This window comes from Lithobates pipiens, unplaced genomic scaffold (genome assembly GCF_037356315.1).
Source record: "Lithobates pipiens isolate NorthernLeopardFrog02 unplaced genomic scaffold, aLitPip1_a1.2 Scaffold_28, whole genome shotgun sequence".
Lineage (NCBI taxonomy): Eukaryota > Metazoa > Chordata > Amphibia > Anura > Ranidae > Lithobates > Lithobates pipiens.
In genome coordinates this window covers 203,989,333-204,010,987 of record NW_027507789.1, presented here as the reverse complement: position 1 = coordinate 204,010,987, position 21,655 = coordinate 203,989,333, and the positions used below count along the sequence as shown (strand labels likewise).

Sequence of the window (21,655 nt, the reverse complement as noted above, 5' to 3'; positions counted from 1 at the left end):
GTCAATATGCCACACTGTACACATGGAACAATGTGTGCAAATATGATATACCTACAGTGTCAATTGTAAACGCTGCCACCGATATCGGAGCCGATAGTTAAACAAACGATGTGTAGACAGGTGCAGAAGGCCCTCATTCTAAATGACAGAAGGCCGAGGTCATTCTGTGCATGCGCAGCCACTGCTTACTACAAATTGGTAACTCTGTACATCTGAATGAGACCATGATATGGTGGTGCGGGTTCAGAATGGCCTCGGTCTTTAGTCGTTCAGAATAAATGAAGGCCAATTCTACGCATGCATTGCATGAATGACATTCAGTGTAAGGTGTAAATATCAACAATGTGTAGGTGCCAGCGGTGCAGAACGTGATACACACCACAAACATACGCGCATGTACAGTATGGCCATATACGTTAGAATGCAGTACAGACTTCTTCCTCCTTCCTTGCTCCGTTTAATATACCATTGTAAGCATTTTCATATATGTGTCTGATAAGTTCAAAAAACAAACATGTTGACCATGTCAAGAATTCAGAGTTGTCCCGTGTTCTCTGCACACTTCCGGTGTTATCTCAAAGAGCCCTCCTAGTTCTGATCTAGGACTACAGAATGATCATCCTTTATGTTATAGAGATCTGAGCGTGGGAGTGGTTAAGAAGTTTAGCAAAAGAATTTTGGCAGCACTGACACCACTTAGTTCACAAAGAAAGAAAAGCTGCGTGTCGTCAGCCCACAACATGGTTTAAGGCAGGTTTCACACTTTTGCCACCCCCCAAAGTCATGCGACTTGCTTGTGCTTTCCTTGCCATTTCCTTGCATCTTGTTTCTGAATTTTGGGATTGCAGTCTATGGCACTCAAGTTGCACCAAAGTTGCAGAAAAGTAGTGCAGTAACTTTTTCTTTTTGCTGTGACTTGAGTCACATTGATTAGGACAGCACCCATGCACTATGTTTTGACTTGTCATGTGGCTTTATGTGTCGTAAGTTGCATGTTAAGGTGCAGCCGTGTGAACCGAGGCCAAGAGCTGATTGCATTTCTGGATGATCAGCGGCTATTTTTTTTTTTTTTTTGTACAACAGCCATTAAAAAAGGAAATAGGACTTGTGTGTAAGGGGTCAATTACATACATATTACACCCACAGCAGGATATTTACTCCATTGCAAAAAAACACTGATTGATATACAGTATCTCACAAAATTGAGTACACCCCTCACCTTTTTGTAAATATTTTATTATATCTTTTCCTGTGACTACACAGAAGAAATGACACTTGGCTACAATGTAAAGTAGTGAGTGTACAGCTTGTATAACAGTGTAAATGTGCTGTCCCCTCAAAATAACTCAACACACAGCCATTAATGTCTAAACCGCTGACAACAAAAGTGAATACACCCCTAAGTGAAAATGTCCAAATTGGGCCCAATTAGCCATTTTCCCTCCCCGGTGTCATGCGACTCGTTAGCGTCGGGGTTATGGGGTGCTATGCCTCCCACTGACCACCAAGATTATGGCACGGTTTACTCCCACCAATGCCAAGGCATTTTCTACTTTTACTGGCCTCAGTCTGGCCCATCAGGCCTATGGCATTGTTTATGCCTACCGATGTCAGGGCATTTTCTACTTCCACTGGCCCCAGTCCTACCAACCAAGCCTATGGCATGGTTTACTCCCATCGATACCAGGGCATTTTCTACTTCCACTGGCCCCAGTCCGGCCCATCAAGCCTATGGCATTGTTGACTACTAACGATACCAGGGCATTTTCTACTTCCATTGGTCCCAGTCCTACCCACCAAGCCTAAGGCATTGTTTACTCCCACCGATGCCAGGGCATTTTCTATTTCCATTGGCCCCAATCCTGCCTATCAAGCCTATGGCATTGTTGACTACTATCGAGTCTGACACCAGGGCATTTTCTACTTCCATTGGCCCCAGTCCGGCCCACCAAGCCTATGAAATTGTTACTCCCAACAAGGCCAGGGCATTTTCTACTTTCACTGGCCCCCAAACAGATTTTGAAGGGCAGTAAACTGGCCCTTTGTTTTAAAAGTTTGGAGACCCCTGGTTTAAGATATCAAGACCAATGCAGGGCCCTTCTATGGACATAAGAACATTGAGGAACAGTACACCGCCGGAGCACAGGGAATTGGAGGATCAGGTAAGTAAAAGTTCTTCTCTTCTTCCCTAGACTACACCAGCACTTAGCCCTTACAGTGCAGGCCCATATCTACTGGGGATCATTTTTACATTTCCCAGTATTGGCTTTAGGAATTCATAAATTTCTCTTAAATTCCACAGCTAATCTACCGTTTCAAACTGCCCGACGTATTTCCTTGTATATCCACCATGGGATCAGAACAACAACTTCTGCAAATGTGTAATCTTTATAGCCCTGAAGTATACCTTATCTACTTTAAACACACTTTGACTAAAGTTTAAGATTTGAGTAAAGTTTAGAATTATCCACGGGCCATTTCCTGGTGTAAAGCAAAAAGTGGTTAAGCAGGAAAGCTGTAAATCAGGTATTTCAGTAGATTCATTCTGTCACGAGTGACAGACTGTAGACAAGAGCACAAAAGAACACCTAAAAGTTTGGAACTTACACTGTATTTGATCAGGATCTCGATACACGCCTCAGTATTTTAGTTCAATGTGCTCCCAGTTGGATAAATAAGAAACTCAATCATAAATTCACGTACATAAGAATAAATTATGTAATTTATGAGATGAATTACAAATATCACATACATCATGGTGAATCCTCTCTGGTCTAGAGTTTTAACCCTTTTTGAAAGTCTTATTAAGATACGATGGGATAAATTAGATTTTCCCATGTAGTGGTGCCACCGTAAGGGATGCAGATAATTGCTCTGTCACCCTGCCCAGCCCTGCATTCACTCTCAGGTACTCGAGACATAAAGCAGTCAGTGAACTTGGGAGCTATGGGATGCCCAGCATGGATAAATAAAAACAGCAATTGGTTTTGGGACAACTATGTACACTCCCTGTACATACTCCTTCAGCTTCCTCCTGCACAAAACTTCCTTGAAGCCGATTAGTCCTCACTCCACTTGCACATCACTTTCTGCAGACTCTTACTTCTAGTCACTTCCATCACATCAGTTGGTTTCTCAGGAACAGCTAGCACTATTTGTTGGTTAGGCCTGACAGCGACTCAGCCAGGCCTCAGCAAATGCCCTTTGCAGGCAGGGACCGCGGGCTCCAAGGGTGTAGCAGAAAAGTCCTTGCGCTAGATGCCCTAAATATGGCTACTGATCCCAGTTAGCCCTCTTCAGGCCTTGCCAGCCCTCCTGGCTGCAGCTGCCCCCTTCCACTGCCCCTTCCACCACAGTCCACACTCTTGGTTCTACACCCATCTCAGACTGCAAGCTCCCAGTTTTCAATAGACACAGAAGCAAGACACGGGAGCGCGCCCGCACGGGTGTCTGCGAAGGAGAGCGCTTCTATGGTGGACACTCAAGAAGAGGAGGAGCCAGGAGCGCAGCAGAGGGACCCTAGAAGAAGGGGATCGGGGCCACTCTGTAAAACTAACTGCACAGTAGTGGTAAGTATGACATGTTTGTTTGTTTTTTTTAAACAGAACCTTGACAACCCCTTCGGGTCAGATAGTGTGAGGTAATGCCACTAAAGCAATTTTAAATGTATTCATTCCCCCGATTGATAAAAACAAGTTAATCTGCACAATCTTTTGAACGAACAACAGTTTTAGAAACAGCATCCCTGCCCTTTCTCAAATTTAAATGTGTTTTTCTATTTAGGCCCTTAAAGCTAAAGTCTGGGTTTCCTTTCTCTTTAAATAGTTAATTTGGGCCACGCTGGCCCAAACAAACTATTTACAGCGTCAGGAAACGTGGACTTTACATGGTGTTTAAAGCCCTGTTGTACATGAATTGCAAGAGGCTATTAAGCCAAATCCAGGTACATACTTTAGTTTCAATTAAAAGCATACAATTTGATGTATTCATGAATACAGAGCTGTATAAATGAGTGTCTTTTATATACGCCCGGAGATCAGATTTAATACAAGTCCATCATTTGGGCGTTTGTGGACCTTGGAAGGACTTACCGGGTAGCCATGTCTGTATCGCTGTAAGTCCTTAGCTGCTCTGCTTCCCCGAGAATGCTGAAATAGAAAATCAAACAAAATCAACAGATCATACTTCTTTTCAAATGTCTATCTATAGAAGCATATATATTTTATGTTAACTTTGTTTTGGGAATTACTGGCTGCTGTTGTAGAAGTTAAAGGCGATGTAAACCCTCACATATACCCAGTGAAGTGAAGTGAACAGCCTCAGATGATACACAGAGATGAAACAAACCTCCCTACATAAGTTTTACATGTATATCTGCTGTCTCCAGCTTTATATATGGCTCACTCATCCTATATGTTGTAACAACTTACTTTTTTAAAGTATCATGTCCTCATTGTCTACATTTTACACGTATATATATATATATGTATGTGTGTATATGTGTGTGTGTGTGTGTGTGTGTGTGTGTGTGTGTGTGTGTATGTATGTATGTATGTATGTATGTATGTATGTGTGTGTGTGTGTGTGTGTGTGTGTGTGTGTGTGTGTGTGTGTGTGTGTGTGTGTGTGTGTGTGTGTGTGTGTGTATATTATATATATAGTTTTAAGCTATGTTTTTTGCTTGAATTTTTTTTTTTTTTATTGTATTGAACCAATTTTCTATACCTCATGCTGTCTTAATTGCCTTTAAAGTCCGAATCAAAAAGGTCTTTCTCCTTTTTCTTTTTTACCCACACTAAAGTAATGTCTACTGTATATTGAAGCTGGCCTGTACTTCCCCAGTAGCCCCTAGCGGGTGACCTGCTTGTCTATCAATCATACTAGTATCTACTCCTGAAAACTACCAATCTTTAAAGATATAACACAAAAACTGCAATATATTTCTCTTATGCCGCGTACACACAATCGGAATTCCGGCCAGAAAAAGACCGATGAGAGCTTTTCATCGGAAAATGCGACCGTGTGTATGCTCCATCGGAATTTAACTGTCCGAATTTCCGCCAGCCAAAAATTGATAGCATGTTCTCAATTTTCCAGACGGAAAAACTTTCTATTGGTAATTCCAAACCTGTGTATGCAATTCCGACACGCCAAAAATCACGCATGCTCAGATTCAACTACGAGACAGAAGCTATTGGCTACTGGCTATTGAACTTCCTTTTTCTAGTCCCGTTGTACGTCACCGCGTTATAAACGATCGGAATTTGATGTGACCATGTTATGGAAGACAGCTTGAGCCGAATTCCATTGTAATTCCGTCGGGAAAACCATCAGAGCTTTTTCCGACAAGAATTCCGATCGTGTGTACGCGGCATAAGATTACTGCCAATACTTTCCTTATGTTGGGCATACATCAATATGAAGTCTGCAGAGCATTGCAACCATGATTAATGAATCTCAGGGTATTGCACAGGCTCCTGCATTTCTTTACCCCCAGCCCCAGGTCTGTATGAAGTGCAATGGACAACAAGCGGGGTGACATCAGTGCTCCATTGAGATTTGTACGTTTCTGGGACTTGTAGGCTTCCTGTTCACAGATCTCTAACCATGTACAGCCATACTAAAATTTAAAAGCAGGACACTGCAGGGAGAATAACTCCACAATTCAGGTCAGGTAAGTGGGGGATGGGGTTGGGTTGGGTTTGAAGTAGGTTGGGGGAATGCAACCATGTGTCATGTTAAAACCTAAATATGGGTCTAAAACATGGGCAGAAAGGTGGTGTATGCTTCCAAACTCACCATATTCATTATAATCTGATTTCACTGCCGTGTCCTTCCTCTCTCTAATTGAAATATACACACCGGCATGGCAGTTGTTGACCGATTCCTGTAAACTAGGTGGAGGGTGGGCCTCCTCTAGTCACATGATCAGTTCTAAGAGAGCAGCCTCTCAGTAAAGCAGGGATCAAATCATATCACCAAACAGGACATTTCAGGGGGTGATCTTTACACATACGGTATGCAAAACACTGCTGGTTGGTTAGGTGGTTGACTTTTTTTGTCAGCTTTAGGAAACACATTGAAAGAAGAAAGTCACCCAGCGCACAACAATGCTGGGTCTGCACAGTTAGTGCAAAAATATATATACATCTCTGTATATATGAGTGGTATTAGTCCTTAGTATGGTGGAAGTAGTCCATGACAACTTAGGTGTGTAACAAATTGTTCAGGTGCCAGCCACCCCCAGAGTGTATCCAGAAGAACTCTGTGAGAATGCAAAAAGAGGAAAAGGAGGGAGGCGCACCCAAGTGTAGTATTATGCTCTGTACACACAATCGGATTTTCCGACAACAAAACCGTGGATTTTTTTCCAATGGATGTTGGCTCAAACTTGTCTTGGAATGTTGTCGGGAATTCCGAACGTCAAGAACACGGTGACGTACAACATGTACGACGAGCCGAGAAAAATTAAGTTTAATAGCCAATGCGGCTCTTCTGCTTGATTCCGAGCATGTGTGGAATATTGCATGGGTCTGAATTGTGTACACACGCTCGCAATTTCCAACAAGTTTTGTTGTCGGAAAATTTGAGAACCTACTCTCAAACATTTGTTGGCGGAAATTTCCGACAACAAATTTCGTATGGAGCATACACACAGTCGGACATTCCGACAACAAGCTCACATCCAACGTTTGTTGTCGAAAAATCCGATCGTGTGTACGGGGCATTAGAATAGCATGTTTAATGCACAAAGTAATGCACTTCCATAAAAAGCAGAAATCAGGGGACATATCTGTGTGAAAGACGTCCTCCCTACACCGAGGTCGGCCCTCCGGGTGACGTAATGTCCCTTCGTGCGGTCCACGCTAGGTTGCCTGGATCCTCTCCCTTTCCTGGTTTTGGAATCAGCGCCCTTCACAGTTCCCAACATGATCTGGATGCCTGGGAAACCAGATCGAAGGGGGCATCCATCGAGGGGGGCGTCTTTCACACAGATATGCCCCTGATTTCTGCTTTTCTGCAAGTGCATTACTTTGCGCATTAAACATGCTATTCTAATACTTCACTCATGCCACATACACTTGAAAGGACTTTCCGGCAGACTAGGTCTTCCCGACTGACTTTTCGGCGGAGTTCCGACGGACTTTCTGAACGAACGGACTTGCCCAAGCATGAACGGACTAAGTCCGTTCGAAAGTCTGTTAGTTTTGAACGGGATGACATAAGACGGGACTAAACAAGGAAGTTCAATAGCCAGTAGCCAATAGCTTCCCTTGCGTCATATTTGGACCAGCACAAAGACGAACGGTTTTCCCGATTTTAGTCTGTTGGAATTGAGTCTGTCGTATAGATTTGAAACATGTTCTATTTCTAGGTCCGTCTGATTTATTTATTTTTTCCGAAAAACGAGCGGACTAGCCCACACAATCGGATTGTCCGAAGGACTAATCCCTTCGGACCTAGTCTGACGCAATGTCCGGACGTGTGTTCGCAGCATCAGGTGCTCCTCACTCCTTTCACCTTTTAGGAAACCACACATGACTGCAGAGTGAAAAGGAAAGGTAATGTTTAATAAAATGAAATGATGTGTCTCATGACATTACAGACATTATATACATACATTTTTAGCAACTGTGTAAAAAGAAAAGCATCAGTATTGTGTTTTGCAACCTACCTAATTCCCTTTTTTATTCCCTGTTCTGTACAGTACTATAAAGGATAAACAGTAACTGATTTTGGAACAACAAAAGCAGTAGGTCATACATTTTCAAGTCCCTTGTTTTTGAGGTTCTTACCTGCTGAGATCTTTTAGGCTTGAACTGCTTTGGAAGCTTATAGTATTCATCATCATCTTCCCAGGTAGAGTCATATTCTGAGTCCCAGCCTGGTTCATCATTACCCCAGGAAAAACCATAGTTAGACATGCTGCCAATATCGCGGAATAATCAGAGACTGTAAGAGATTGAAATAGCAAATTAGAAGCCACTCCTGCTCAGCCCTCCATGGCTGTCTGTCATTGGTTGGGGTAAGAAAAGACAAAGCACGGCTCCTAATGCCTCCATGTGATGACATGTGCACTAAAGGTCTTACAAAATAAAAACACAGGGATACATACTTCTGTTATGTGAATGCTCAACACTAAACATATAAAATAGAAGCTGGGCTTTTCTTTTTCCTTCAGAAAATAGGTGCAGGAACTCACCCAACTCAGCCAACTCTCCACCCCCAATCCTGTCATTCCACGAGGAGAGAAGTAAAGCAGCGCCAAATCCATGTAGGCCCAAAGGGCATAGAGTGCGGCACTTTGGAGTGCATGACATACAGGGCTCAGGAAAGTGTACTCTGCAGTGATTAGGCGTGTGTATCACACAGGGCACAGAACAAATTAATAAATCAATGGACGGTACTTGCATATCTCCCCCAATGTAACCATATATTGCTCACCTCTGTGCTCTCCATTCAAACCTCTACAAACTTTGTCCACAGATGACCTATACCCCCCTTCCACAGCTCACCTCTCTCCCCCCCCCCCCCCCCCCCGTCTGCAACTCACCTCTTCCTCCCTCCTGTCCACGGCTCACCTCTTCCTCCCTCCTGTCCACGGCTCACCTCTTCTCCCCCCCCCCCCCCCCGTAGCTCACCTTTTGTTCCCTCAGTCTGCAGCTTACCACTTCTCTCTCTCTCTCTCCTCTGTCTGCAGCTCACCACTTCTTCCCCCGATTCGCTACTCCCTCCGTCCACAACACACCTCTTGTTTCCTCTATCCCTCCTCAATTCTGCACCCCTATCCGCATGTCATCTTAGCACCCCCCCCACAACTCACCATTGTACCACCTCTCAACATCTACAGCTTACACTCCCAGTCCACAACTACACCTTCAAACAACCTGCCAGCTCCCCCTACAAGCTTTTGCCACTGTATCACCTACCCCCCCCCCCACACTAATCAGCTCTTACTTTGCACAACCTATCCCTCTTTCAAGCTTTAACAACTTCACCCCCCCTTCACAAATTCACCCCCACTGCGGTCCACAGCTGTCACCTCCCCTGCAGATGGCGCTTGCCCCCCCCATAGTTTATAGTGCTCTCACCTCCTCTCTATAGCCTGCAGTGCAGCCATCATTGGTCCGTTTAGAGCATGCAGGCTTTTTTCCGGCTGAACACTTCACTCGACTGAGCTACAGGGAGGCAGGGCAGGGTTGTACAGGAGTCGTGGGGCAGGGCGGGAGTCACGGGGCTGGGCAGGAGCCACAACTCCCGAAGCTCCACAAAAATGGAAGAAAAAAAAAATGCAGCGGTCCAGTTGAGACCCATTTGGTTGTGGAAAACTTCCTAAAGGTTGCAGAGAGGTGTTTGCAGAGTGAGAATATGTCTGCCAGCGAAGGGCGTCTGTGCAATGCACAGACGATCATCTGGGGGGGGGGGGGGCGGGTGTTCACTCTGCAAAGACATTATTGGTTATGGGGGGGGGGGGGGGGTGTACGTTCATGTCTGTGTGTCTGATCAGCACATGGGGAGGGGTTGTGACGTGTTCCTGCAGATAATCTCCCATCCTCAGGAATGGTAGAATAATCCGGATATGCGTTGTTCTCTGAACAATGCAGAATAGGGATTCACATTAATGGTAAAAACGTGAGTCTGTGTGCATTGTGGTCAGGCACAGTGTTCATGATGTCAAGGCCAGCCAAGCGGCTTTCTTTGTCTTACTGGAGAGCACAGCTTAAAAAAAAAAAAAAAAAAAAAAAAAAAAAAAAAGTGTACAAGCGGTGGGGAATCATACACACTGTCCCTGCACAGACACACCCAGACCTTCCCCTAGTCATTGTTCATTGGTTGAGATTTGTATAACTCCTCCGTTTTGCCTGTGCTTGATTGGCTGATTGTGAAGCCGTCAAGCGCTATTCATAAGTACTCTAAATAAACAAAACACAGGCTCCAGAAACAAGTCGGCCTGTGGAGCTAAGGATGGTGGTTATGTCTGTTTTACTCAGGAAACGCGGTATACTAAGATGCATTATACCAAAAGGCTGAAAGGGCACTAGCGCAGGAGACATGGATTACCCATAGCGTATAGTACAATTTTCCACATCAACATTGACAAGTTTCCCTGGTTGGGACCACGAAAGAACCCAATGCAACACCATAGCTGTATAACGTACATCACGGATCATCTTCCATATGCAAATTTTCATCCAACACTTTTCCGGGAACACAGTCCACTTTTCCAAGGATATACATGCAGCCTAAGTGATCAATATCTTATATGATATGTCAGCTTTATAATAAGTTACAAGCATACCCACATTACTTGATTACCATTTGATATACAGTATACACCAGCCATTCTCAACCAGGGTTCCTCCAAAAGGTGGCTAGGGGTTCCTTGACCTGTGGCTGACTGGCCTACCATTTAATGGCATTTGCATAGTTCCAGGGCCAGTGCCACTTTCCATTTTTCCCCACTAATCCCAATAAAATTGTATATTAAGGGTACCCCAAGACCCAAAGGGGTTCCTCTGGGGTAAGAAAAAAAGGTTGAGAAAGGCTGGTATAAAATGGTTATCAAAATAGAGATCTCATTTTATTACTCTTTTTCTTTGAAATTCTGGTCTTTACAATATCTGTTAAGGGAATAAAAGGTATGCAAGAAGTGAATCATTCCCCCTGACGTCTCATTACTCTTTATTTACTTTGTTTTAACAGAAATAGGCCATTTAAGTAACAAACAAATTAATGGGTTTAATGCTTTAAACGAGATTTTAGGGATTGGGTTTACATACACTTTAATATATATTACTTCTGTACTTCCAGATATGGGGGAACATGTGAAATTCCCCACCCCCAGCCGTCCCAAAATGTAATGCTTGGTCCTTGAGCAGCCAATCACCATGCTGGCTTTCTGACACATGGGAAGAGTGCACGGGCTTGTGTAATGCTGACCATACACTATACCAAAAATTGGCCGAAATCCGGTCATTTGGCCAGTTTGTTCGTTTTTTGGCCAGTTAATGGCCACAAAATCAATAATCATTGGGACATTTTTGAGCCGAAAAAAACACGAAGGACAAGTTTGGGAATTTTCTTCTGCTCTCATGGCCGAGTTGCCGTTTTTCAAAAATAGGTTCGGCCGATTTTTTTCAATAGTGTATGGCCAGCATAAGTTTCCACTTGCTCAGAAGGTCTTGGGTCTAGGAAGTGAGAGAGCATAAAGAATTGAAAGTGTATCTCTAGGCAAAACCCTTTCTTAGCTTTGGATAGAGCGAGGAAGGGTTTGACCCTTTCGATGTTTTATTGCTGCCTGTGTCCCCATTAGGGAGGGTAACCTCTTTTATTTATACCGGTGACCATAATCACAAAAAAAGCAAACGAGGGGGAAATCCAACATTTTTGAGTTGTCCCCAGAACAAGCAGCAGAAGGAAATCTTCCAATGGGGACATCTTTTTCGGGTCTAAGTCTAAGAAGGGAATTCCCCTCTCATCTAACAGTGGAAAGATATCCCTGGATACTATATTAAAATGCTGCAGTAAAAATTTGTACAAAAAAATAAATAAATAATAATAAAAAAAAAAAATGTTTTCTTGTCTTGTAATTGTGAAAAGCTTACTTTAATAAGTTTTATTGCATTTTACAAGGTAAAATTCTCACAACAATATATTGTATAGTTTAAGTTATCATCAAATTACAGGTATAAAGCATTTGAATCCTATGCAATGTATTTTGTTCTAAATTATCATTAGCAGCACTCCTACCTGTTATCCGGTGACACCCAGTAAACCCAACACTTGTCCCACAATGTAGATCCTTTGCTGTCCCTGTAAGTTGAAGAGAACAAACTTTTAAAATCGCCTGATCCAGGCTCAGCACAGTTCTACTAAATTCAAGTTTCACTTTCTTTTATGATCTACAGGGTGCAGTTTATAGGAAACCATCATTATATAACCAACATTGTGCAAGCACTCAGCCACCGAAAGTAGAAGAATCCAAATGGATCCATGTTTCCTATAGCAAGCAGATCCTTACTTTTATTTTCCAGCCTGCAGTGGCAACATGGAAGGTAAATGATGACCGATGACTCCATGACTTCTAATGCCAACAATACTTATTTCAAGCCCACAGTGTATATTTTGGAATGACCTTTAAGCAGCAATGTGCAGTACCGAATAGAAACTAATTAGACAATTCCTTTCATTGATAGGACTATAATAAATGATCTGATTGGTAACTATTTGCATAACATTGTTACATAAAAGTTAGGTTGAAAAGCTACAAAAAAAATTAAAAAAAATAAAATAAAATTTGAGCTCTAAACATCAAACATTCCAATCGGGCCACAGCACGGGACGCCATGTTCTCTTCTGCGTCGAGAAATATAAATGTTTGTGGCTGGAACAGTGCTTAGGGCAGAGGTCTTCAAACTGTGGCTCGGGGGCTGGATGCGGCCCTTTGCTTGCTTTTATCTGGCCCTTGGGGCATTATTACCCCCCCCCCACTGTCAGCAATGATGGGCCACTATTCCTCCCATTGATACCAAAGATGCGGCACTATTACTCCAACTGACACTAACTATTGGGCACCATTCCTCCCAGTGACACCAATGATTGGGCACTATTCCTTCCACCGACTCCAGTGATAGGTTACTATTCCATTCAGTGAAACCAATGATGGAGCACTATTCCTTGCACTAGTGGCAATGACTGGGCACTATTCCTCCCACTGACGCCAATGATGGGCCACAATTCCTCTCGTTGAAACCAATGATTGAGTACTATTCCTCCAATTCATACCAATAATGGGACACCATTACTCCCCTAATACCAATGATGTGGCATTGTTTACTCCCACAGACGTCAGGACATTTTCTAATCCCACTGGGCACAGTCTGACCCCCCTAAAGTTTAAAGGACAGTAACCTGGCCCTTTGCCCAGAACGTTCAGGGACCCCTGGCTTAGAGGGTCTGGATAAAGACACAATCGAATCTAAACACAGACTACTTACAGCAACATCCAAAAATAGGCTCCAATCAGATACCCCTTTATTTTTGCATTCTTAATTTATAAGTTATCTCATTACAAAGCAGAAGGAAGGAAACAATTAAGACAAATATTACAATCCACTGCATAGTCGTTAGTCTTATATGGTATAAGCTACAGTAATTATCTAGAAAGCATTTCACATATTCGGAGTTGTACAAAAGGTACCCTAAAGATGGAGGGAAAGCCAAGCAGAGAACAGACAAGGGCTCCCTAAAACGGGATGATAAAAGCGTAAGTATTAGCAGTGGAGATCCAGGGTCCTGTGCCAGGAGGAGGTGATAAAATACATCCCACTTACAGATTGCGTAGTAAAAGGGAACCCAATACTTACTATGCAATGGTTAAGGCAAGTAGTTACCGAACGACAAGGTGGTATTTAAATTGGGATTTATTGTGCAACTTGTAGTAGGTTATTTAAGAGGGGAATGGGGTTACATAGGAGGCAGAGAAAAGAAGTAGGTGGGGGGGAAGTATAACATGGAGAAGGGGGGGGTGCCACCTGCAGGGGGCACACGGGCAGAGCAAGGGGATGGGACCTTTCAGCAGTAGGTATGATGGTATTGCAGAGGGGCCCATGATCTCCGGCAGTCCACCCACAGCATGGCTTTGACATCAGCCAATTCAGGCAGGTAATAGATGTATAGATTCTTCAGTGCATGTACATTCAATCCAGTAAAACTAAATATTTCTAAATGTGATGTGTGCGTGTTCTTAAGCTTGTGAGAAAATCATATACAGTTGTGCTCACAAGTTTACATACCCTGGCAGCATTTGTGATTTCTTCAGATAATATGAATGATAACACAAAAACCATCAAAAGTTATTTATTATCAATCAACTGTGCTTACTTTTGTAAATCATAATCACAACAAACTAGCCAAATGACCCTGATCAAAAGTTGACATACCCCAGTTCTAAATACCGTGTATTGCCCCCTTTAACATCAATGACAGCTTGAAGTCTTTTGTGGTATTTGTAGATGAGGCTCTTTATCTTCTCAGATGGTAAAGCTGCCCATTCCTCTTGGCAAAAAGCCTCCAGTTCCTGTAAATTCTCGGGCTGTCTTGCATGAACGGCGCCTTTGAAATCTCCTCCCCACAGTGTCTCAATGATATTGAGGTCAGGAGACTGAGATGGCCACTCCAGAACCTTCACTTTATTCTGCTGTAGCCAATGACAGGTCAACTTGGCCTTGTGTTTTGGATCATTGTCATGTTGGAATGTCCAAGTACATCCCATGCACAGCTTCCTGGCTGATGAATGCAAATGTTCCACCAGTATTTTTTGATAACATTCTGCATTCATCGCGCCAAAGTGAAGGAATGCCTGGTGGTCACCAGAACTTGTGTCCCCATTGGAAGATTACTCCTCTATCCCTGTTCTGGGGACAACTCAACATTTGTGATTTTTCTTTCACTTTCCCTGTTGGTGATAACAGTAAACAGGACGAGGAGTAGGGAAAGTGAGTCTTCCTAATGGGGGCACAAACAGCAGGTGTTCCAATTCCTTCCCACTCTATAGAAAAACTAAAATAGGATTTGCCTTTAGTTATAGTTTAAAAAAGGTTAGATGTGTTTAAATGCACAAAATATAACTAGCTATTAAAGTGGTTACAAACCACTTTGACCTACAGGTAAGCCTAGATTAAGGCTTACCTGTAGGTCCAAGAAATATCTCCTAAACCTACACGGTTTAGGAGATATTTACCTGAAGACAGCCACCACTGTCTACGGCGCATGCGCCGTAGTCAGCGGCGCGCAGGCGCACTGGGTAAGCCACTGCGCCGGAGCAGCAAGACCCACCAAGAAGATGGACGCTCGGAACTACAGGGGACAGCGGTGACTTCGCTGGCTCCTGTGTCAGGTAAGTGACACATAATGGGCTACTATGCGATGCATAGTAGTCCATTATGCTTTACCTTTGCAGGGAATGAAAGAGGAAGTAAACCCATAAGGGTTTACTTCCTCTTTAATATAGATTGCCCTAGGGCAGGGGTCTCCAAACTACAGCCCGTGGGCCACATCTGGCCCTATGAAAGATTTTTTCTGCCCCGTAGATAGTCAGTGGCGCCATTGACTGATAAATGAAGTCAGCAGAGGCTGCCTATAGCCTCCACTTCGACCTATTGTAAGGGGGACTCTGATGGGGACCCTGATGTAAGGGGAACTCTAATGAGCATTCTGATCTAAGCAGGACTCTAATGGAGGGGATCTTTGATGGGGAGTCTGATGTAAGGGGGACTCGTTCATTTATATTGAATTTTTTTTGATCTGCGAATAGTTGTAAAGTATACAATGTGTTCCTCTTACTGAAAAGCTCGGAGACCTCTACCCTAGGGGATCAGAGCGGAAATGTTGCGTGTGTTGGAACAAAGTGGTGCATAAGGGAAGTACAGATGATCAATGTTGATCACCACATCACCCACCACGCCAATTAAGTAGACTGGGCACTTTGCAAGTGCAGTTGCTCCAGAGCCTAGTTAGGCTTGATTCACACTAATGCTTTTTTGATGCATTTTGCAGCAATGCAGGGACTTTTTTTAACATGGGTTCCTATGGAACATGTTCACATCAATGCATTTTTGTGCCTCTGCGTTTTTGGAAAGAGTCGGGGACTTTTCTTAATGCAAAATGCAGCGTTTTGCATGTAATAGAAGTCAATGGACCCGCATCAAAAACGCAAGTACCGCGTTTTGCAATTTTTTTTCTTTTTTTTTCTCACTGTATATAGCTGGTAGCCAAGCAACCACACTGGGGAAAAAAAAAAAAAAAAACGCAAAATGCGGCAAAAATGCGTGTCCAAAAACGCGACAAGCACTGCAGAAATGCTCAGAAGCAACATGCATAGATGTGAATCAAGCCTACATGAGGGTAAACTCTGCCGACTTCCATCGTCCAATCACAGGCAAGCAAAAATGCAGGTTTCTTTGTTTTTCCTTGCATGTGATTGGGTGTTCTTTGTAAAGTGAAACTTCACCTAATTTACTAAGCTCTGGAGCAGCTGCACCTGCAGAGTGCAACTGTACTTGCGAAGTGCACAGTCTATTTGCCTTTAGTAAATGAACCCCCTCTGGCACAGCGTATGAAGGGCAAAGTAATGCTGGCCAAACACAGTTTTTTTTTTTTTGCTCAACCAGTGGACTGAACAAAATAAACTAAGACCCCTTTCACACTGCCAGCATTTTTCAGCCGCTACAGCGCTAAAAATAGCACCTGAAAAAAAAAAAGCATCTCCTTTCACTTTCACTGTGAAAGCCCGAGGGAGGCACTGGAGCGGTGCGCTGGCAGTGCGTCAAAAAAAGTCCTGCCAGCAGCTTCTTTGGAGCAGTGAACTCGCCGTTCCTCCACCGCTGCTCCCCACTGAAAGCAATAGGGCAGCGCTGCAATACTGTTGGCAAAACGGGCAGATTTAACCCCTTTTCGGCCGCTAGCGGGGGGGGCTTATAGCGCCACTAAAACAACGGTAAAGCGGCGCTAAAAATATCGATGATTTAGCTGCAGTACACACCTCCCCCCTGGTGATGTCCCAATCTTTGATTGCACACAGTGTCCTAGACAATGCAACACTAACATTTGTAAGGACCCATGATGTCACCTGACTGATCAGAAGGCTACATGTTTTAAAGGAGATATACACACACACACACACATACGTATACGTATACATAATCTCAGAGATATAATAGAGATTTTTTATATCTATATCTAAAACAAACAGGGTAGGGCCTTAGGGAGGAGGATGTAATGACGCTCTGTTCCCGTATACTTTTGTGCACTGTCACACATTCCCTAAATAGAAACTATTTTTTTTTTCTTTTGTGCAGGTTGATGTTGATCGTGATTGATGTTGGACCTACTTTGGGGGACATTTATTTTTTTAGAGGAGTTTTTTTTCATGAAGAATTTGTCAAAAACTTTTTTTTTTTTTTTTACTTTCAAACACTTTTTTGGTGAATGAGTAGGGGTCATCAGCCAGTATATGGGAATAGTAGTTGTAAAGAAAAAAGAAAAAAAAAAAAAAAAAAAAAAGAGGGCTTGTGGGTTTAACTCACTTACGTTTAAGTCACTTACTGACTGCAAGGATTTACCCCCCCCCCCCCAAGTGACCAGACCATTTTTGCTATACGGCACTGCGTCGCTTTAACTGACAATTGCGGACATGTGACGTGGCACCCAAACAAACTTTATGCGATTTTTTTCCCACAAATAGAGCTTTCTTTTTGTGGTATTTGATCACCTCTGCGGTTTTTATTTTTTTTGCGCTATAAAATTAAAAAAAAGGGTTACAATTTTGAAAAAAAATTAATAAATACGATTTACTTTTTGCTATTATAGATATCCTCCCCCCCCCCCAAAAAAAATAAATAAAAATATATGAAAAAACAAATGTCTTCCTCAGTTTAGGCCGATATGTATTCTTCTACAAATTTTTTAGGAAAAAATAAATAAAATAAAAAAATAAGCGTGTGTATATATATATATATATATATATATATATATATATATATATATATATATATATATATATATATATATATATATATATATATATTTTTTTTTTTTTTTTTATTTTTTTTTTGATTGATTTGCACAAAAGCTATAGTGTCTACAAAATAGGGCAGCATTTCTCAACTCCAGTTCTCAAGGCACACCAACAGGTCATGTTTTCAGGATTTCCCTCTGATGACGTGGTAATTACTAAGGCAGTGAAACTGATCAAATAACCTGTGCAAAATAATGGAACACCTGAAAACATGACCTGTTGGGGCGCCTTGAGGACTGGAGTTGAGAAACACTGAAATAGGGAATAGTTTTATGCCATTTTTATTATTATTATTATTATTTTTTTTAACTAGTAATGGCGGTGATCATGCGATTTTTAGCGGGACTGCGAGATTGCAGTGGTAAGATTAAACACCTGACTTTTGACACCTTTTTTGGGAACCAGTGACATTACAGTAATCAGTAAAAATATGCACTGTTACTGCAGGTATGTTCTAACTGTATGGGGGATGGGCCGCCTGGGAAAACACACAGATCCGTCTTCCTGCTTAGTAGAAAGACAGGATCTGTGCGATGTCTAGAGTTGCCACCTCATCCCTTTAAACTCAAACATATATTTATTACACAGGTTCTGTGGCTGATTAAGGTGGTAATTAAACTCACTTGGTGCCTTATCTGCATCGAACTAGTCTCAGAACCCGTGTAATTCATATCTGTTCAGGTTTAAAGGTATGAGGTGGCAACCCTAGTGATCTCCCGTCAGAACGGAGATCTGTCTTGTTTACATAGGCAGATCCCCATTCTGTAACTGCGGGGAAGGATCGCAGGTGGCCGGCGGACATTGAGTCCACCCACTTGCTGATCTGCTCCCCCTGCTGGCCAATGGAAACGCCCACAAAAGGGATTTTACGAGCCCACATACATTTGTACAGCTGGGCCACCATTGCCGCGCCCACAACATAGAGCCCCCAAGCTGATGTACAATGACAGCGGGAATGAGCCAACCTGCCACAGTACAATGACGGCGATTCACAGGAACGGCCAACCTGTCACAGTACAATGATGACGGCTTGTTGGCAAGTGGTTAAAGGAGTTGTAAACCCTCACATTTTTTCACCTTCTGCGCTACAGCTGTCCTCCAGAGGCCCCCCCCCCTCTTTTTCTTACCCGCATTTGATCGTTTCAGTGATGGGGACAAGCCCAGAAGCTCCAGCCGCTGTCTCGGTTCCTCATTGGATAGAATAATAGAAGCAGGAGCCATTGGATATAATCACAGGATCCAGTGACACGGGAGCTGGGGCCGAATCATGCTGTCTGTGTCAATGGAAGCAGCAGGACTCGGGAGCGTGCGAGTGCCCCCATTGAAAGTGGCTCTCCGTGGGGGCAATCAAGAAAAGGAGGAGCCAGGAGTGCCGCAGGGGGACACCAGAAGAGGAGAATCATGGCTGATTTGTGCAAAACCATTGCAGAGGAGGCAAGTATGACATTGTTGTTGTTTAAAAAACACGAACCTTTACAACCCCTTTAACTAAATCTTTGACTTTTGTATAATTCTCCGTTAAAGGGGTTGTAAACCCTCGCGGTTTTATGCATTGAGGTGAAAAACCTCTTGTAGTGCACCAGCCCCCCAAAAGCCCCCCTGTGTTACTTACCTGAGCCGGGGGGCGAGCACACCCACTCCAGATTGGATAATATCGATAGCAGCGCAGCCATTGGCTCCCGCTGCTGTCAATCAAATCCAATGATGTGGGAGTGAAACCGAATCCTGCTGTCTGTGTCAATGGACACAGCAGCAGGACACGGGAGCCAGTTCACACTATTGCGATGCCAGACATCGCATGTAATTCGCAGCACCACTGCTGTTCACATTAAATGCGATGTCTGTGCGGTGCAATGTCAGCCATACAGATAGTATGGCTGATATCGCACTGCATTCAGTGTAAACACGCACAGGACCTTTTTTCTGTTCAGACCAGAATCGGATCGCATGTGTGTTCACACATATGCGATCCGATTCATGTCCGAACTGTCAGTTCACAGTGCAATATGCGAGCTGAAATGGAGGTGTCGTTAACATATGACACTCCCCAGCAGTTTGCATATGGCAGTGTGAACTGCCGTGCGTGCCGGGTGCGATGCAGGAACCCACAATTGATTTGCAATGTTCTTGCATCGCAATAGTGTGAACTGGCCCTTAAAGTGGAAGTAAACTCCCCTATCGTTTTCAGCCAAGGAAGCTGCCATCTTTGCCTCTGTTTAATCTTCAACTGCTATGGTGCTGCACATGTGATTCGTTATGACACCAGCCATTGGATGGTTTGATAGTTTGGCTGAGAGCACAGCCAATGTGCAGTTAGCATTCCCGGCATGCCTTTTTTTTTTTTTAAATCGATGGGTTTACTGCCACTTTAAAGTGATTGTAAGCCCATTACAACCACTTTAACCTACAGGTAAGCCTAGATTAAGGCTTACCTGTAGGTGCAAGAAATATCTCCCAAACCTAAGAGGTTTAGGAGATATTTGCAAGAATAGCGGCACCGATGTCTGCGGCGCATGCGCTGTAGACGTCGGGCGCAGGTGCACTGAGCGTGCCGTTTCTAACGGCGATGTAACGGCACCAGCGCGCATGCGTGGGAGTGATGTAATCGCGGCTCCGTCCACAGCGCCAGAGCCACAATACCCGGAAGTCACCGTGGGATATATGGCGGCGACGGAGGTGGTGACCGAGGACCACTGCGGGGGCTTCGATCTCAGGTAAGTACTTCATAATGAGCTAGTATGCAATGCATATTAGCTCATTATGCCTTTGTCTTGCAGGGTGTTTTTTTTTTTTCTTCCTTTTTTTTTACTTTACTTCCTCTTTAAGGGGGACGTGTCCTATGCTTACATACTTTTGCTAATAGGTGTCCTTCGTTCCCATCTCAAAGGGTTTGGGAGGTATGCAGCAATGAGATGTAACAAAGTATGAAAAAAAAAAAAGTGAAACAATATTTTCTAAAATAATAATAAAAAAAAATAAAAAGTTAATAGGTCGTGATACACTGCCAGCGGATTATAAAATATAAGTCATTCGGTTAGGATGTATATGTCGGATAAAATGCACATTCCTTCTGTGCGGTTTAACTGTCGGGAATACAAGGGCAGTTGAGATCTAATTAAAGGGTACGTCCATTTATATTTTCTATCAGAACACAGCAAACACAAATGTTTACAAACCTTTCCAACTCCTCCTAGAAGTCAGACGTTCGGCTCAGAACACGCTCCGCTTGTACTCACCTCTGTTATTCGGTGACACCCAAAGCAGAATTTCACTTTTCAGCTGGAAGTCTCCGGCAGTGTCCAGGAGAAAACAAAGTGTAACTCGGGGGACCAGTTACGCCACAATGTATCTGCTCTCTAAGTTTCACTTTCTTTTCCTATATTTGTAACTTAAGGGACACGCCCACTGAGTCAGCAGCCTGGGGTTATGTACTAACCACGCCCAGATTTTTCACTCCATTTATTGGCCAGATCTTGGCATATAAAGGGTTTCCTGGGGATCTTGAAGTACAACCTTCATAAAGTATAGAAGGGCACTAACCTGACAGTTTTGTAGGGACCATAGATGATAGGGATTATAGATAGACTATGTGTCTATTAGATTGCAAGCTCTTCTGAGCAGGGCCCTCTTAATCTTCTTGTATTTTATTGTATTGTAACTGTATTGTCTCCTTTTATATTGTAAAGCGCTGTGTAAATTGTTGGCGCTATATAAATCCTGAATAATAATAATAATAATGTGTACTTTTTTTATTGAGTCCTATGATGAAAGATATAAATGTTATAAGAAATATTTTATTTATATATTTCACATTAATGTCAAATCAAAAAAGGTACATTTTCCCATATTGAAGCACTTGACCTCCGGAAAGGTTTATCCCCCTTTTTGACCACTTTATTTTAACTGACAATAGCGCAGACATGCAGCGCAGTACCAAAATAAAACTGATGTCCTTTTTTTCCCACAAATAGAGCTTACTTTTGGTGGCATTTGATCACCCCTGCGGTTTTAGTTTTTTGCGCTATAAACAAAAGAATTAACAATTTAAAAATAAAAAATGAATTAACCACTTGCCAA

At 43.0% G+C, this 21,655-nt stretch overlaps 1 protein-coding gene across 2 annotated transcripts in view; it reads right to left on the bottom strand.

Moving 5' to 3' along the window:
* Nucleotides 1-20,971, bottom strand: part of LOC143936035 (uncharacterized) — a 42,978-nt gene extending 22,007 nt beyond the window's left edge. Inside the window, exons 1-4 of one of the 2 annotated variants that reach the window (XM_077460320.1) lie at nucleotides 20,815-20,971; nucleotides 11,752-11,814; nucleotides 7,797-7,953; nucleotides 4,092-4,148 (exon numbers count right to left, since the gene is read on the bottom strand). In XM_077460320.1, coding sequence (XP_077316446.1) covers nucleotides 4,092-4,148; nucleotides 7,797-7,925 — 186 coding nt within the window. In that variant the 5' untranslated portion in view covers nucleotides 7,926-7,953; nucleotides 11,752-11,814; nucleotides 20,815-20,971. The remainder of the gene's footprint in view (nucleotides 1-4,091; nucleotides 4,149-7,796; nucleotides 7,954-11,751; nucleotides 11,815-20,814) is intronic. The other variant, XM_077460321.1, reaches the window with a different exon arrangement.
* Nucleotides 20,972-21,655: the final 684 nt, after the last annotated feature.